This window comes from Hetaerina americana, unplaced genomic scaffold, assembly GCF_022747635.1.
Source record: "Hetaerina americana unplaced genomic scaffold, ioHetAmer1.1.p SCAF_1, whole genome shotgun sequence".
Classification (NCBI taxonomy): Eukaryota; Metazoa; Arthropoda; class Insecta; order Odonata; family Calopterygidae; genus Hetaerina; species Hetaerina americana.
This window is the reverse complement of record NW_027286069.1, coordinates 1,799,087-1,818,363: the sequence shown is the minus strand read 5'-3', so window position 1 is coordinate 1,818,363 and position 19,277 is coordinate 1,799,087. Positions and strand designations below refer to the sequence as shown.

Sequence of the window (19,277 nt, the reverse complement as noted above, 5' to 3'; positions counted from 1 at the left end):
GTAATATATGATAAGGCCGATTAAGGATTACCGATAAACTGCTCAAAAATTAAAAAAAACCTTCCCTTTATATTTGGAGTCATTTTTCCTTCCACATTCAACATCCTGCTAATTAACCACGGCCTTCACCCCGCCCCCCCTAAAAACAAACTGGTGTTTTATCAAGCCCGTAGAATTAGATCGGTCGGCATAGAGATTTGGAGCCATTCCACCGATTCTGGTCCAAAGTCCGCCTCGGGCACCGTCGCAATGATTCGCCCCTAAATATTTAAACGCGATAATGGCACCCAAAACAAAAACTATTCGGATCCGCGAGAGATAACTCCGTCTTGAAAAAAAAATTTAACTATCTCATTGGTCAAAGGAGATGAATATTTTTGAATCTCCATACCGGAGGAACAAATTGCTTCATAGTTAGCCCGGGACGGCGTCTCCTTTTCCACGAAGCCGATGAAAATTACTGCGGAGGCATGTATAGCCTCCCCATCCACTCCCACCCCAACCCACCCCCGCTTGCACCTGCTCTCGGGCCTATCCATTGTCGTTTTGCATCCGCCTTTCTTAAAGGATGGGAGGGAAGGAGGGGGGAGTGGAATATGGCCCCCCGACCCCCACCCACCTCTTCCTTCCTTCCTCCACTACCCCTTCCGCAACGCCCCCCCTCCTCCGGGCCGGAAAGGAACGTCTCCATCCCGCACCCAGATGTCGCCGTCTGCCGGAACCAACGCGGCCGCCCCTCGCACCGCGAGTCCACTGCGCAGCCCCCGCGACGGTGGCGCTCCTCGCGGCCGAGCCCGCCAACGCGAACGGGAGAGAGAGAGCGGGAGGGGTGGGAAGGGGAGGGTGAGGGAGAGAGAGGGAGGAGAGGGGAGTAGAATCCGGAGGAGAGGGGGGGGGGCGGGGGGGCATGGGTGAGGGGGGCAGAGAGAGAGTGCGAGAGAGAGATAGAGAGAGAGGGGGAGTCCAGGCAGAAGACGGAGGCAGCAGGTCCTTGCATCCCGGGAGTGCAGGCAGGGCCGCGCGCTGATGGTGCTCGCAGCTGCTGCATGGTGCGCGGAGACATGACGAATAAGCCAGGCGGTGGTGGTGGTGCACCTGCGGCGGTCCGAGCAGCAAGGGGGCTGAGGGAGTCGGGAGGCGGCGTCGGGTTGGACGGCGGGAGGAGGACGCGGAGGCGGTAGGGCAGGTGTGGACGGTCGAGCGGTCCCGGGGGAGAGGAGGGGGGCGCCATGGGTGCCTCCAGGGTGCCCTCCGGGTGGCCGGGCCACCCCGAGGCCCGCGCCGAGGTGCTCGTCTCACTCCTCGTCCTGCTGCTCCTGCTTCCTCAAGGTAAGCCCCTCCTGAAAGATTAGGGGGACCTTCGCACTCTCCACGCAAAAACCCTCTCCCGCCACCCTGCCCCAGCCCCCCCCGCCCCCCCTTGCCGCGGTCCCGAAAACCAAAAGCGCGGAAAGACTCTTGGCACGCTCCGAGGGGGGCGGAGGGGGGGTCACGGCGGCGAGAGGAACGCGGTGAAAGGAAGGCGATAAACGAACCCTCCACGGGCGAACCCTTTTTCTCCCGTGGGGGAGGCTCCCCCAAGGATCGCTTCAGGGTAATAAAAATGATCTCCTTCCGCGGGAACCCCAGTGGGACGCGCAGACGACCTCCTTAAACCTTTGCGAGAGTTGCAGTCAAACAGTCGAGTACCTTAGAATGTAATGCGTAATTTATTAAGAAGAAATAAGAAAAAGAAAACGCCCTTCGGTTGCGAAAAATCTATTCCTTTCCCGTGGTTTACTGTGATTGATTGCTTTGAAAAAAAAATCGATACAGCCAATCGAGGCAGGACACACCCACCTTAATTGTTGCACAACGGATGAAGGCAATTCATGTGATCGGGACGCATTTCTGCGAGATGGCGGAAGGGGGCGAGTGGGAAGGGAATAACACCTCCTTTGGAAGCGAAGCTTGGAAATTCTCGACTGCACTCTCTTGGACTCGTCGTGGTCATAAATATAAATACATATATACATGCATGTATTTTCGTATGCGTGCATATTATATGTATAGCATGTGTATAGTATGTGTATATTGTGTCACTACCCTCTCTCCCTCTTTCTCTACCCCTCTCCTCCATTCTCTTTCTGCCTCTCTTTCGCGCACAAGCAAAGAAGCTTCTTGCTGCGAATGGCGAAAGGAAGGTATAGCGGAGCTCCCTCCCTCTCTCTCTCCCTCTCTTTCTCTCTCGCTCTCTCCCTTCGCACATGAGATCGATATTTCTCTGAAATGTTCGCAGAATATTGCGAGCGGTATAAGCTGCTCAGAATATTTGAACAAAAATATGCCGCCGAGGCATGCGAGAGTCGGAACTGTATAGATATCCTCATTTGAATTTTTACTGTGTGTATGTGATTAAAATGGCGCTCAAAATTGACGGTATGGTCTGTTTTTTGAATTTAATCGTAGCAGGTCTAGCAATGAATAAAAACTAGGTCTTTTTCGACTTCTTCATATTTTCAGGATATTTTATAAACGAACAAATAGATATTATATCAAAACTGAATTGATATAAGAGACAACAAACTTAAAAGGTGTTTATAGTTCACAAAAAATATACCATAGTAAGCTAAAATGTATCCCTATATTTTTTTTACGTTTTGAATAGTTATTAATGCTTGAAAAATAAATATCATGTGAAATTATCGATTGAAATCTGATGAGATAACAAGATGAAATTATTCTCCAAAACAAAGGTCTATGCAATTGATGTTGTCTATGTATCCATATTTTTTGATAATGAGGACAATTAAATTTAAAGAATAGGATCTAAAAAAATAGGAAAACAACTCATGTAACCCATTTCCCTTGGAATATTAAAATATTCTTTCGTGAGATCCAAATGGGTGTGTAAAAATAATAAAAAGCCCGGAAAAAAAATGAAAAAAATAATCATACAGAATGCAAATTAAACTCCATTAAGAATGTATGTATTTACATTAATTCATATTGAATTTAGGGTATGGGTTAATTTGGGCAATCGAATCATTTGTGCATCACAAATAAAATAAAATCTTACTTTACTTGAATGTATTATTCGCATTCGCCTTGTGGCTATTTTGTATGCCAACAATTCACCCAGGAATCAATCATGGAATAGGTCAGCGCATAACAGATATAATCATGGAGCAAAGTAAAGTTGTATATTTGTGACAAATTATATTAAAAGGAGAACTAACCAAGCAAAAAAATACTGAAAGAGATCAGGCAAAATAATATATAAAAGAATGCCCTGAATTTAACTTCAATTATGAAGATATAATTGTAGCCACATTATTATTAACATGTACACTAAGTTATAATAATATCCTTGAATATTAAATTGTTTGTGATTTTCATATTTCCACCTTTCATTTTTCAGATAATATTATATTCACTAGTCTCTGTGGTTTTCAAAATAATATTCTCGTATTGACTCTCCGGATTCATTACCTTAAATGTTGACAAAAGTGATTCATTTAGATTTTTTCTTGCTACATTTTGATACACATGTTTTTTTTCAATATTAAACTTAATAATCAATTTTCCTCTCATTTTGAAAAATGTTCCTTGATTCCTCTTGCATTGGCAACATCTTCATTTTCTCAAAATGATACTTGACATTATTTTTGCCAGTAATTAGAAAACATCAACAATCTATGATCCAATACACAGTGCAATAAGAAGGAAGGGATCTTCCTGAATGATTTTCAAGAAAATTTAGTCCAAAATAAGCATCAAGTTGAGATGTAAAATTTTTCTATCGCTGCGTCCACTCGATTTTCACGCCTAGATTGCATCGATACACGCAATCATTTTCTCAACTGCTCCTTACCTCATCGAATACCAGCCATGGAAATTTAGGACAAATTTCTCGAGTAAACTTAGCAATTAAAACCATCAGAGGAACTACTTCAAAAGTAGAATGCTCCCCCCTTTTTTAATTTTCATATGTATTCGACTACATGCCCAATACTTTTCAAGTTGCTAAATGGGTTCAAAATTCAAAAAAACATTCCAAAATAAATAGTGTCATTTGTCCTATACGAAGGTAAATAACAAAATCATCAAATGCTTAGTCACTCTGAAGGTTACTTCCGACGCTTTGCCTGGAATGTGGGGGTTAAATGAGAGAATATGGATACGAACACTTGAATTTCATTATTCTTTCATCAATAGGGAGCATGATCATCGATGATCTCCCTAAAATCTCATACCTCGGGGGAGAGATCTCGGACCAGTGCTCCCCTTTCCGGAGATCAATTCTCGGATTCTTCAAAAAAAAATCCAAGATCCCTTCATCTCCCTGAATCCAGGGTGACCCGCGTGACAGGCAAGTTGTTTGCATTGCGGTGTTACCAGGGGCCGAGGCTATCGACAAGAGATTGAGATTCGATTTAGTATTTTTTTTTAAATTCCTTTTCACCCTCGTGGCTGCATTCTTTTGTACATCCCCAACACATTGTCCTTCAACCGCCGACGGCTCCCTATATCCATTTCCGCAAACTTCGTTTTTTTTCCTCTCTCTCTTTCAACTCTGCACACCCTCCCCAGTCCCTTTCTCCTTTTTATTTCTCGCTTCGCCCACCCTTCTCCCTTAAGCCCACCCCAGACCGTCCTCCTCCGCAATCCGACTCCCTCGCCGCCACCTTGACTACCGCCCCCTTTCCCTCCCGCCCCCTCCTTCCTCTCCCATTTAAACCCCGCCCCTGGGTTCCCTCCCGCCCCCAACAACCCCACCCCAACCCTCACCCCACACGCCGACACCCCGCCTCCTCAACTACTCCACGTCCCGCACCTAACCCCTTCGCTACCGCTCCCGTCAATTCCTACTCCACGCCCTTCCCCGCACCCTCGCCTCCACCCTCCGCACGTCCTTCCACGCCACTCCCCCCATCCCCGTTCCCTTGCTCCCTCACCACATGCTCGTACAGACACACACACACACCATCGCCCAAAGCACCCACCCCTCCCACCCTCGTTCCCTCTCTTCGTCCCCTCCGACGCCCTCCCTCGTTGACCCCCTTCCCCTTTGCACACCCCCGTTGGTCCTCCTCTTTCCGCCATCTACTTCCTTTCATCCTTTAAATTAAAGGGTCTTCCTCCACCTCCCTCCTCCCGTTCCTCTTCTTCTTTTTCCCTCCTTTTTAATTGGACTACGGCGTATGGAGGTGCTACGGAACGTGTGCCATTCTGTATAGCCCATTTTATGCCTAAACTGCGTGTGGTTAGTTTGCCGGGCTGTCATATTCGTGCATACGGCTTTCGGGATACATTCGCGGAAAATTGTGTTACAAGGCGGCATAATGGAACGTGGGTATTGAGGGACAGAGAGAGGGCTTCAGAGAGAGAAAGAGAGAGAGTGTGTGTGTCTGCAATTCATGAATAACGGAAAAGAGTTCCAATTTTATGCGTGGACTCCAGCAGTCACGTATTCCATGCCGTGGGTTCATTTATTTTAAATGGTTTAAATGTTTATTAACCTCGTTATTGCGTGCCTTATTGAATGATGCTGCGAGTAAAATAAAATGGTCATTCGTGGGCCTTGGAGCTTAGGTCAATTTGTACGCCATCTGCGACGTGATTTTCTGCTGGTAAAAAAAAAGTTGGGTAACATTTCATCAATTTACAAATGCAATCAAAATTGCATCTCAACCATATATTTTCCATGAACGTAATTAACGAACAAAAGAAAAATGTACCACTTATTTTTCCGTGAAGCCATTTGAAAAGCAAAGAAAGAGCGTTTGAAGGTCATCCGGGTAAATCCATTTCTTCTCTCCGTACAACAATTTGATTCTAAATAATGGTTACCAAATATATTTTCTATTAACTTCATTTCTTTTCCTTGTTTTCGGTACAATGTGATATTCCATTGAATACATGCAATTCAACTTGAACACATTTATTGATTTCGGCTTGTCATTACCGCTAGCCCGTCCTTGTTTATTCAAAGTAATTAAATTATTCTTCACATTTCCCTATTCTGTTTGTCTATTGTGAACCTTTAAATCAAACAGGAATGTTATTTTACTGTGTTAGCCGTCCAAGAAATCAGATACCAATGGCAAATTATCTGTTGACAGGCAGCTTGGCAACAATGAAAAAAATATAGGGAAAGAAAACTTGCTCAAAACGTTTGAAGCATGTGCTCGACTGGAGATAAAATACGTTTATGATGCAAATACATGCAACGCAATATGATTAAAACATCATGAATACTAAAATTATGCTGAAATAAAAGATATATTCGTTCATAGGAGGAGATTTTTGAAGCTTCACGGTACTTGAGATAATATAATGACTTTTCACGTTGCGTCTGTCAGAATTTAATAATTTAACTTTGCATTGTGGATCCAGCATTATCGATCTTCATAACGCACGTGTGCTGACCTCACAGGGATTAACGAGTCGATGGATATCAAATATTCTATGGCCGTTCTTTAAATGCCCCAAGGGACTCAAAATTTTTTTTCCCGCGCAGCTACGAATTACAGAAGCAGAGTCGAATGATCTACGATCGCTTAATTTGCTGCTGAGTAAAATCGCGCCGAGGATAGCGATAGCGATGAGAAGCAAAGCGGTGGGCGCAACCCTAGAATTGGAAGGCGGCAGAACTGCCCACTGAGCTGAGCACAAGGGAAATTAAATAAAACTCCAACACTAGAACCCAAAATCTGATTTTTATAAAAGGTCCACTTAATGATTTAAATAAATTTATCACTTGCCCCAAAAATTATTCTTGCAGATTTCAACGAATCCATGGATAATACTCCTCAGAACAGACTCCTATTAAATGATGAATTAACAATACTTTTTAGCACCAGTTAGGTAGTGTTCATTGTTATTTTTATGCGTCACATAGGCCTTTTTTAAACTTTGGCGTGTATTTACCACTAATAAGCCTTTCAAAATCAATAGATACACAGTTTCATATACATTCCAAAAGACTTTATACACATATGTGTACAATAATATTCCTGTGATCAAATAACGGAAAATCTTTGTTAAAACCGTAAACTTTCCTCTGAAAATTCACACTAGAAAGTAAATCATATATAATAGAATGAAAAAATTAATTTGGGTTCAGAAATAATTGGGAAAAAATATTTACAATATCATACTTTTTCAAATGGGCGGGATCACAGACATTTTTGATACCTGATGTCAACGAAAGGTTTTTGAAACCGTATTGGGTTTCAAATATTGGGTCAAATAATACATTTTATTTAGCAAATGGATATAAAAAGTTGTTGAAACTAAGAACCAATAGTTTCTGCGAGTGGATTTTTGCAGGATTATGTTTGCTGACAGGGTCAATACATTGGGAACAGATACATATTAACTTCCCACTTAAAAAGATATTCATACGAAAACTATATGCATTTCTATAATTGAAATCAATTCTCGTTTTAGAACTTGTGTATTGCCTTGAAATGTTTCCAGTAATAAACAGTGAATTCCTTAAATTCTCTCCATTTATTTCAGTGTGTCAGATTCATATTAACATTCATATAACTTAATAATACACTATCGGTTGGGAAAGAAATTAAAAAATAGCTTTGAATTGAAATGAGGGAAATATAACAGCACGAAAAGGAATCTCCCACAATATTATTTATAGAGCGCAAAGTTAATAATTTCTACAACGCCACAATAAGCAAACCCTCGAAGAATAATACTCTGTGTACACAAAATTGGTCTATGTATATTCGATAAAAAGTTGAAACAAGTCATCATTATAGATTAATAACCTTGACCACCTAGCTCTCAAGCACTTCTACCGACTAGAAAAATATTGGCATCCCAATTGATTTCCCTTTTTCCCGAACTCTATCCGAAGAACAGAAATTCGAATTTCTCAACTATTTGAACTATCTTATCTTAAATCCTACCTTAAAATGACTAAATGATCTATTTTATTAGAAAATTATTTTAATATTTCTATTCTACTAATAACGTTATGATCAGTCCTTCCAGAAATCGCACTTTTCCCTCAAAGTTTCTGAGAAATATATATTAGTTTAAAAATGGTTTGTGTTTTACCGTTCATATTAAATACCTAAAGAGTGCGATAACTCCATGATTTTGTCCTTTCAGGCATACTAGAACACGAAGTAAGATTTTTTCCTCGTAGAGATACGCTCGTTAATTTTAGATGGAAAAATCATATTTTGATTTGTTACAAATCTTATGTTATATCGAAAAAACGACCGATTTCCCTCCACTAGAATAACTCTCCAAGGATTTTTTCAACGATTGTTGAGTCAAGTTCATTAGTAATGTGTGCATAGTTCATTAGTAAATTTGATTTACATTAGTAGTCCCCATCTCGTAAAACTATCATTTATCAGCTCATGAACCATATTTATATTGTTCAAAAAGTATAGAAAAATATTTTTATTGAAATCTGATAATTATATGAGGTGGCAACAAAACTGAACGAGCTTCTAAAATATTCACAGATATCCTAAAATACTGGTTCCATTCGAAAGATCACCTCAATACGACAAGCAATGAGTTTGAGTTGAAATTTTCACACCACCCTTGCATTATTTTTGTCCCCTGAGTCTCTTTTGAGGCCTTCTTGTCTCCAATCGGTAGGATAGCGAATTGTTCCACAGCATATTCTACGCGTTCGAAATACTCCATTTCGTAATAACTAACCTATTTACGCATTCCTACCGTCATGGCTTATTGCCCTCATCACAGGTGTTATTTGCTAAAGATCAACAAGAAATATCATAGTCTTCAAAAGAATCATTTTTAGCATTTTTCATAGTCATTCAAGGTTTTCATAAAAAATTAAATATTATGATATGAGAATCTTCATTTGTTTTCAAATTCAAAACCCCCATTGCGTCTCTATTACGGTAAGGGTAACCTCATTATATCATACTTGCCGTTCATAAATGTCTATTTATTTGGTGAATGTAACGACCTCAAACCTGCGCATGCGTGTTGACGGGGATGTTACATCCACATGCCACCAGGGGTGCTTCTGAAGGTAATTTTGTTTGTGGTCTACAAGCATGTGTGAATTAGTTTTCAACCTACCCTCTCATAAGAGACGTAAAACTATCTTTTAAAATTAACACTTTTCGCAATCTCATCATAAAGATTTCATGCTTACATGAGTATAGAATCAATAAAGGACCTGAGCTCACCTTGTATAGATCAGTTTTTTGGAAAATTCAAATTGGACAAAAAATAATAAAAAAAACGCATACAAGAAAGAAAAATCGACCCCTGCCTTGAATGAAAAATAATTTCTCTCCGCAGGTAAAAATTACATACTAGACTTAATAGAATATTAAGAAATAGTTTTTAAATTGCGAATGTGTATTTCACTTGAGTGTGTGTAGAGATGTGCACGCACCTACGCACTTCCTTTGAATTTAAACTGGAAGGCACTCATTCCAGGGTGATAGCCTCATTAATGATCCTGTTATTTTATCCATTGGGTTACAGACCGTAAATTAAAGTTCTACTGAGCATTCATAGAGGGAAAATATATATTATATATATATATATATATATATATATATATATATATATATATATATATATTTCGTGGTAAATCACGAGGAAATGAATTGGATTGGGAATAATTTAACGCAATCGTTCCAGATAGAACCCATATCCGCCTCTCTGCAGATGGTCATCTCGCAATCATTCTCTATTTCGTAATTATATTTTAATTTATTATACAACACATCTCTTGTATAAATGTTCTCTCTCTCATGCAATATATCACGGGCAGACTCAATTTTGAATGTTTCTTTCAACGAAACAATGATCCGACAATGGTTTTCACACGTGGCCCTCGAATGCCTCAGACATTGAACGTTCGTTATAGCCCCACAACACCATACATGGAATTTGGGTTGCTTTTGAAAGGCAGTTTTGTGCCTTCCCGGGGTCCTAGGAGTAAAATTTCACGGGAGGATGGGGTTGTATGATCGCTGCATGTGGTTGAAATTACTATGTACTAGACTGGCATCCCTTATTCCTCCCTTGTCAACTCCCACCCTTGCAGCAATCTAGTTCAATCTGTTCGTAAGCTCTTGAGTTTTCCCTCGCAGTCAATTCCTTTTCTCAATTTAATTGAATGGAGACGTTGATGAAAATTTCATCTCTCGTCGTCACCAATAAGATAATGATCTTCAATGGCAAACAACGCCGCCCTGCGGGCGAAAATGCGCACTGGTATTGGGTTGGGGGGGGGGGGCAGAGAAATGGGGAAACTGCCGCATAGCGTCAAATGCGCCGACCGCAGCGCTATGGTCTCGTCTAGGTGACCTTAGGCATAAGGGGGCGGTCGGCTCATGCAAAAGGAGGCGGCTTTCGAAGCGTCCATTGTAACCGCTCTCGAAACTTCGTGCATAGCCACGTTAGGCAGCGATCCCGACTCAAAGGGGCCACATGCCGAAATTCCAATGCGGATCGCGGCACAAAGCGGCGGCTGAGAGGGTTATTCCCGCTGGTGTGAAATAAGTGATGAGTTCATGGGAAGATTCAGCCCGCTGGACACCAAGCTCTCTCTCTCTCCTTTTTATCTCATTACTTTCAACACGAAAATTTGCCGTTGGCGCGAACAAATGAATGCTCTATCATACACTCGACCCTTTTTCCCTTTAATCAGGAGATCATTGGTGTTCATTCACACACGAGACGACAGCAGATGCGAAATTATGTTCGATCTCTCATGAAAGCAGCTTCCCCGCGCAAAACTAATACGTGCGCACTGCACTCATTTTGAATCTTAATTCAAATCATTGTCGAAACATATTTGCCCCCTTATTTTATAAATGCATCTTTAACAACGATTATATTTAACGGTTGAGTTTGCGTGGGGAACTTTTTGGTGCAACGCGAGTAAGGGGTTTTATTGAAATGATTTTTTAACGTAATATTGAGTGCCCTAAAAGGTGTCCAAATGTGAAATTATTGAAAATTCACGCCGTCTCGGCACAGGTGCAGGTCTGGTGATAAAAATCCTTTCAAAATATTTTTTCCCACCGGTCTTGGAATGGCTTTAAAACTTGATTACGCGATGCTTCGGTTCAATCGCAACGAATCAGTTTCCAGCCAACCGATGAATATCTATCTGCATATGTTTGTAAGCATCCATGAATTATCAATTACGCCAATGTTTCCATATTACCCTCCTCCCTAGGACTCCACAAGCAAAATCCGATTACTCTCTCATCCTCGGGGGGCTATTTATGGCTTCATTGATTGGTGTATTCCTCGAGGGCCTTTAACGGCGCCGCCGACACACTCCATTCTTATATTTTTTCTCTTCCTCGGTCATTCCCTCTTTGGCAGATACCACCCCATCCCCAACACTTCGATCCCTTAACCCCTTCGCCCGCCCTCCCCACACCTCTCACTCCTCCCAAACACCCGCTTCTCTCCTCTGCTTTTTCCGCTCCATTTTTTTTAAGTCTGGTACTCAAGGAGGCTTCGTGGCTGTGTCTATATCTCGCTCACGTCCGCCTTTCCATTTAATGTCCACTACACCTGGAGTCGTATCACCTTGCTGGTCGCCACAGAGGCATGTGGCTGAGGATTTTAGGGTATTAATCATTAAAGGGAGAAACTAGTGAAGCTAGGGCATGAACAGGTTAATAGCACGATGAGAAAAAAACAAATGCCTGAGGAGAAAATATACGTTCGAAACAAAAAATAGATGAACAACCATGTGCGAAATTTAATATTAGCATGTTCATTCAGATGAACGAATCTCTCTGCTTTTAAAAAAATCAGCTAGAAGACGTAAATCAAAATTTGGTGCTGAGATAGAATAGCGGGTGAGTATGACAGTTCTCTTCAGAAGTCGACTCGCATCGTCAAGATTTCATGAGTAGAATGTGGCATAAAAATTATATTGTTTATACACAAAAAAATAGGAACACATCTACAATTGGGTCGACTCAAACCAAACTAAAACTTGTTTCCAGATATAGAAATTTCTTTCAATTACTTATTAGTTACTATTAGTACTTAATTAAGTGCTATTTATTAATTACATTTGGCCCAGGTTTATTTCAAGCTTCACTGTCTCGAAAAATAAGTTGATATTTCTGTGAATCGCTGTGAATGCTCATAAAAGAAGTTATTTATTTCTCATATTTTTAAATTGAATAAAAAGCAATCTCTCGGGAAAACGTATCCGATTGGTCGACCACACTTAATAAAATGTTTAGAGTTTTATATTTCTGATTTCTTCTGAGTGATTCATTTTATATTTATATCTTTTTTGTTATATCATTGTAAAACCAGCCACAGTCATCGACTCAAATTTTGATAGACTCAGCTCAGCTAACCTAGTACTAAACCAAAATGCGTGTGAAATTAACACATCAGAGCAGAGGGGAACCAGTTCCTTCCCCTGTGCCCTGACTATGGTTTCTCGCAAATAACTAGAACCCGAAAAATCACACAGTTTGAGTTAAGCCAAGGGTGTCCAGAGGCGTCGCTCGGAATTGAACTTTGGTCCTCGGCTCATTATCCTGGCGCTCTATCAAATAAACTATCACCCCTGCATAAAACTATACAGAATAATGGCATATCCACTGAATAAGTAAAATTTGTATTTTTTCCCAAATGGTATATTACACGACTACAGGTTTCGATGCATCATTAGTAGTTTATTAGAATTTTGGGATAAAATACAGAGCAGATAAAATGCAGTAAACAATGGGTATTCAGAAGATCTAATAAATAAACTTTACCGGAATAAACTTACAAAAATAGCCTTAAGCCACATTTACAACCCCGAACATGTAAAAGATCCCACTGCCAAATGGCGGAGAATACTATATCTTGGGACTATTTCTCAAAAAGTAATTAAAAGTTTACCTAAAGAAAAAATTAAATGTGCCTTTTACAGTCGTTCATGCCTTAAGAACCTGATCTCTCACACTAAAGACAAAGTCCCCGAAAACGAGAGGAGTGGAGTGTATGAGTTAAAGTGCTCGGATTGTAGCACAAAGTATATTGGACAAACAGGACGGAAATTTAAAGAAAGGATTAAAGAACACCAAACATGTGTAAAAAATAAGAACATAACATCCCTCTTTGCAAAACACCTCATCGAAAGTGATCACAAAAGTGACTTTGTGACAAAAATTATTCATTTTGAAGAAAAAGGTCAAAGGCTCGATGCTTTGGAGCAGTTAGAAATTTTGAAATGTGTCCGTTGGAAAGATGATCTTGCCAACGAAATTTTGTATCCCTCCCACTCCCCACTCCTAGACCTACCACTCTTCTAAATCAAAAATGTAATTCTCTTTTCTTCCCAGCTACATTGTAACCTTTTTACCCCTCCGACCTCCCTCTCTGACCAACCCCCCCCTCCTATGATCAGAAGGTATATATAGCCAGCGTGCTTCTATGAGGACCACCTGATGATGACGTTCAACGTCGAAACCTGGGTCGTGTGTTTTTAAATAAAGTGTGTGGAATTACAAAGTCAATTATTTCATTACATTTCAATATGTTATGCAAATTCCACAAAGTTACGCCTGAGACAACAAATAAAATACAGAGTTTGATTGTTCATAAATCATGAAATTTCTACACGTAGAGCCTGAAAACATGGACTTCAATTGATTTTGATTCTATTTTCTTAACATAAATTCACCACCACCAGCCACGCTTATTGATTGATTTTGTATTCCCTTATTCCATGATTCACTCATTCGTTCCGGAAGAAATTTTTCTTAACTGCTCTCATATTAATAGATGCAATAGATCAAGTCTGAAATTCTTTATTATTGATAAACATATTACATAACTACCAATTGCCAGAAGACGGCAGATAGGAATAGACCCTTAACAATTTATTTGTACATGGTGCAGAATAATTAGGGCAACAAAAAACGTGAAAATACCAGTGAAAAAATTTCATAGCTCAATTGTGCTTCTTCCCTGAGACATGTTGTCCGTAGATGTCCCGCGACCACTTTATTGTGGTTGAGAGACCTCCTCCGGATGTGCCCTCTGTTGGTGCCGCACCTTTTCGTCCTCTGGCTCCCATCCACCCAACCGCCAACGCACTCGAGTGCCCTGCCCGCGCCCGCAGCGCACTCTGCTTCACCACTCCCGCCAATCTCACCCGCCACCTTACATGCTTCCATCCTGTTCTCAAATGGGATGGTCACGTCCACGACGTGGGCCAAACCACCTGGGATCTCGGTGATCACCAAATCGAGTCTGGGGTCACCTTCTACTGTCTTAATCACTCGTAATTTACTTTCGATGAAGACGGCAGGGTATTGGTAAGCATTTTTCTAGGACTTCCTCGTGCCTCCTGGTCCACATGGGGAAGAACATAAGGCAGGGATCAATTACGTGTGGCAGCGATTCGTCAGCCGCTTCACAATTCCTGTCCAAATCTGTTTCCTCGTCACGTTAAGGGACGTGCCCTGCGCATGAAGTGCCAATCGAAACGCCTTGTGAACAAGGAGCGGTCCAATGAAAACAGAAAAACCCGACGTAAAAAAACACACACTTACAATCCGCTAAAATCTAGCAGCTAGCATTTACATATCGTTTCTACAATTGCTGTGGTAGGAGACCTACATAGCGAACAACTCACAGCCGCACGCAGCTTGCGTTATGTCCTTGTTTGTGCGCGGACTGGTTTCTATAGTGAGTGCTACTGGTTATTGTCTGGGCATTAGCACATCACCTCCATTGCCTCGTCTTGGTCGGGCTTGACTACTAAACCTCCGTCTGCATGCCTCCCCTACTGTGAAGGGAGGGGAGAATTTGTACGTGGGTCGAGGGAGGTACCAGTAGCAGCTTTCTTTTTGGTGATGGGTCCATGACCCGAAGCGAAAGTCTGGTATCACTCCATTCCCACTGTGGTCGGTATAATCGTATTAGAACCGGTCAGGCACGCAGGTGGCGAACCGCCATTTGTGTGCCCGACAACAATGAGATGGTATAGTTAGAGTTTCCATTATGGCTTTTCCAAACGTTTCCAAGGACTTCTTGGTCATGCACGAAACTTCGCGGAAGTCCACTCGTGGTGGTAAATATGTACAAGGGGCATCAACCCTTCTGCCATGGGGCCAGATCGCTATCACTCACCAGCTTCGAGTCCTTCCGAAACATTTGAAAAATATTTGACTCTACTTTCGTCTCACACATTCACTCGTGGGTTCAAACATTCGTCGTCCCTATGACTCCTAGTATTCCTTATCTTGAGGCATAACTTTATCCATTTGCAACGTCTGTCCAAAAAATAAGTAGAATAAATCTGAGAGAAATGTTTATTGTAGATCAAAGTAAAAATTACTAGAATTCTTCATAAGAGTACCCTTTTGTATAGACGCACCAATGTCAGTGCCTCCGCCAGCTGCGGGATGCTTCCTGTAAGGCAGGATCAACAGGATATTCGTTCAGGCAACTCGTCATGGCCTACTTGACATAATCCAGTGGTCCAAAATGGTACTCAAAAAGGTTACACCCAAAGCGAGATTGTCACACAAAGCAGTCTTCTGACAGAACTTCGGGGACCATCTTGGCACATCTTTCTCATGGCTAAATCTTCTGTAAGAATGCAATGCACTGTGTTTGTCTGAATATTCCACTCTTTTGCTACCATCCTAATACTGAGGGGTCAGTCGGAATTGAGCATGTGCCTCACTTTTTTTCACTATTTCATCGCACTGTGTTCTTGATGGATGCCCAGGGCATTCCTCATCGTCAACCTCCTCTCTACCCTCCCGGGACATCCTGCATAAGAAGAAAACTCACATCACTTGGGACATTTCTCCATAAGCATCCTAAATCATGGTCATGGTCTCCGAACCAAATTTTCCAAGCTTAATTAACAATTATATCGCATATCATCGGTTCATGAAAAGTGGCATCGTGAATCTGTCGTGAGTCTAGCAGCAATCCGCTATGTCTACAGTGAATGACCTGAGTCGCGTTTCTTTCCCAAGATCTCCCATTACCTTTCCCACCACAAAACACCCCACTCCAGCATTGGTGACAAAAAATCATTCTGCTTGATTTGGGACAGTCCAGGTGCAGGGTTGGGCACTTCTTCGGATTGAATGATGGCCCAGACTAGGATGCCGTATTGCCCACCTCGTACAGAAGGGCTCGTAGCACTCCCGCTTCCATGGTGATAAGGATTATATCATCCACATAGACCAGGGTGCAAATGATAGATCCTTCGCGAGGGTAGCCAGCGATCACTCTCATGGTCAATGCCGAGCGCAGCATGGGCTCGAGGCACAGCCCAGTTGAACTGGGGTGACCAGAGTGAATCTCCCCGTCTCCCATGTGAAGAGGATTGGGAACCGGGCGAAGTCGACTCTATCCATTACCACAGTCGCGGAAGTGTCCCTGTATATGTTAATGATCGACCCCAGCATCTCCTTGGGTAGGTCCATGCCTCGAAAGATCCGCAGAATAGCCCAGTCCTTCCTCGAGCTCACGTTATTAAATGGCCACCATTCTAACATATTAAGTTAGAACTATAAAACTTTCTCATGTATTTTGTCTCTTTTCCTAGTATTGCAAATCATATGCCAAATATATATTCTTATGTATGTTCTTAAATAATTCTCTTTCAAATAAATGTATATCCAGGATAAGGCGAATGGCTTTCACACTTTAAATTTGATGCATTTTAGTGTATCACTCCGTTTAAGTTACTGCTGTGGCATCTATCACGGTTCTTTGAATTTCCATGCATAAAAATATTTGCGTAGACTCACTACAAGGAAAATGTTATTTTGAATTAGTCAGGCAGTAAAAGAAGTAATAATCTGACATTCATATTGATTTCAAAATACCTTATATTCAATCATCATTGCTAAATACAAATTATTTTCAAGACTCGGAATACGCTTTCGGTGCATAATGCATGGCTGTAGAAATCCGGTTCAAGAATTCAATATGATCGTCGTTTTTCACTTAAAATGAGAAGTACTTTAAGTGCAAATTAATATAATTGTTAATTACAGGCACAACGCACTCCCTAAGGGATTTGGGCACTGATGTTTTGTTTCAAAACCACGCATGCATATTTTCAGTTCCATCACTCGTAAAATCTGAAGATTCAGGTGATACATGTATTTCGTGGGAACGAAACATCACCAAAAGAAATAAAAAAACGTAAATTCCACAAGTTAAATATTTATTACGACCTATTGTTTGCTTATTGCAGCGCCATCAGGTCAAAATAATGATGAGGCAAGTCCTGCGGCACTTGGTTCACACTTATTAATAGTTCCACCTGTTCCGCTTACCTGATGATGCTGTAATTAGCGAAACCTAGGTCTTAATAAATGTTTCACTTACTGAATTGCCCTTTTTATTATCTAAGTTCCATAAATTAAGCAAATTTCTAATTCATAGTCTTTAGTTATAGATTTTGCCAATCATTCACATTCCAGGTAAATTTCCAGGTCACATCTATTTCAGATTTCCTGCCTTTTTGGTGACCTCATTTCATTACGCAAAGAACGGTTTGTATTGGGTCAATCATTCGTTTGTTTATATTTTCAGTCATGTGAAATGAATGCTCAAATTTCGGATGTGCCAATGGAGTATTTAGATTGGTAGCGAGAACACCCCGGCAAGGACAATCTCGATGAAAATAAGGCACTGCGTAACACACGGTGTTGGCACTCTAGTTGACGGTGCTGCGCTCTGGGCATCCTTTAAGGGCAACACAATGAAGGGAAGAAAATGATACCACTCACACAATCAATCTCAATACTACTAAAATCTCATGGCAGTCGAGGTGAGAGAAGAGCATCCAAATCACGTAAAAATCCACTCTTCTACCCAAATATGTTGAAATATTTTCCAATGTGACACGGTAAAGTCTTACACTTGAGGCGGAATCCTCGTAGCGGGGTATGGTGCAATAAAAATAATTCGGATGTTGGCACGGGGGGATCAAAAATCAAGAATCGCCGGCAGGAAAAAAAACATTATCCACAGAGTCCCACATGATATTGGGACAGTCTCGGTTCGTCTAAAATGTATGCCGAGTGTTTTACGAAATATCTGCCGCGTCTTTGTAGCCAAGGTGACAGAGGTCAAAGGCTTCTGACAAAGAGTCAGAGCCCCACGATCAGATTCCTACTATTGTTCAGGCAAGCAACTAAACCCAGGATTTATGATTTACTTGGTTCTAGAACTTTCTGATGAGCGCTAGGTCCTATAGGAAAAGAAGAATCATTAAATGTGTACTTATTATAGAGCGTAGGACTTTGAGACAAATGACATTTAACCTCTACTCCAAAATGGAAGTTGGTTTTTGGCCAGAATGATTCTGCTTACTATATGCTATTAGAAAAATATATGCAGATTAATTTTAGTTAATTATCTTACCCTTGAAGACGGAAGAATTACTGGCATTAAATAGTTTTAGATTGAAATTGTCTAATAATTTTAGAAGCTAAAAATTATCTACTTTTAGTAAAAAATATTCCATGTGAGAAACAAAGTACTTAGAATTTTGTTAATCGACACTGTGAAAAATGTACCATATTACCTCGCATCACAAAAGGTTAACACCCATCCTAATTTTTAGATTGATTTTTAATAGCGATTACCATCTATGGATGAACCACAATAGATGGATGGATGAAAATAATAGATGGATGCCACTGTAAGAAATTTGCTGAGCGGTATTTGCTTCACTCTGCAAAAATCAACGAGCACAATTATCATTATGAGACATGACATTCAGAATGCAATTTATGTGTCCAATATTTAAGAAATGATACATCAGCCTCATATTTCAAATTGGAGCTAAATTACAAAGCAATCACCGACGTTCTGTAAACCGCATAAATAAATGAACCAAATTGAACACTATTTGCTTCAAATAACAAATATGCAAATAATTGGGAAGTCATACCGATTGTTATTAAATCCAATCGATCATCTGAATGAAGAAATAAGTTGTAAGCGCACGTCCAAAAACATTGAGTCGAGCACTCGCGTAGCAGAGTATTTAAATTTATTTGAATTCCATAGTTTTAAAGGAAAAATGCCAAAGTCTGAACATCCTGTCACGATACGAGCAGGCCACTGAATTTGCCCCTGGGGGCACAACGTTTTTCCATTGACCCGCCACCACCACCAATTCGTCCCTTTACACGTTTCACCCGGAGGCGGTGAAACCACCAAATCCACAAAACGGACAGCTTTCCTCCTTGTACCTGGCCAATGACACAGGACGAATAAAAATGAAAACACTCCTTTTTCCG

The 19,277-nt window shown here is 41.0% G+C and overlaps 1 protein-coding gene across 9 annotated transcripts in view; it reads left to right on the top strand.

The window, feature by feature from the left end:
* Nucleotides 1-1,196: 1,196 nt before the first annotated feature.
* Nucleotides 1,197-19,277, top strand: part of LOC139687446 (neuronal acetylcholine receptor subunit alpha-7-like) — a 72,774-nt gene continuing 54,693 nt past the window's right edge. For all 9 annotated transcript variants that reach the window (XM_071584665.1, XM_071584632.1, XM_071584615.1 and 6 more), the window contains exon 1: nt 1,197-1,329. In XM_071584665.1, coding sequence (XP_071440766.1) covers nt 1,230-1,329 — 100 coding nt within the window. In that variant the 5' untranslated portion in view covers nt 1,197-1,229. The remainder of the gene's footprint in view (nt 1,330-19,277) is intronic.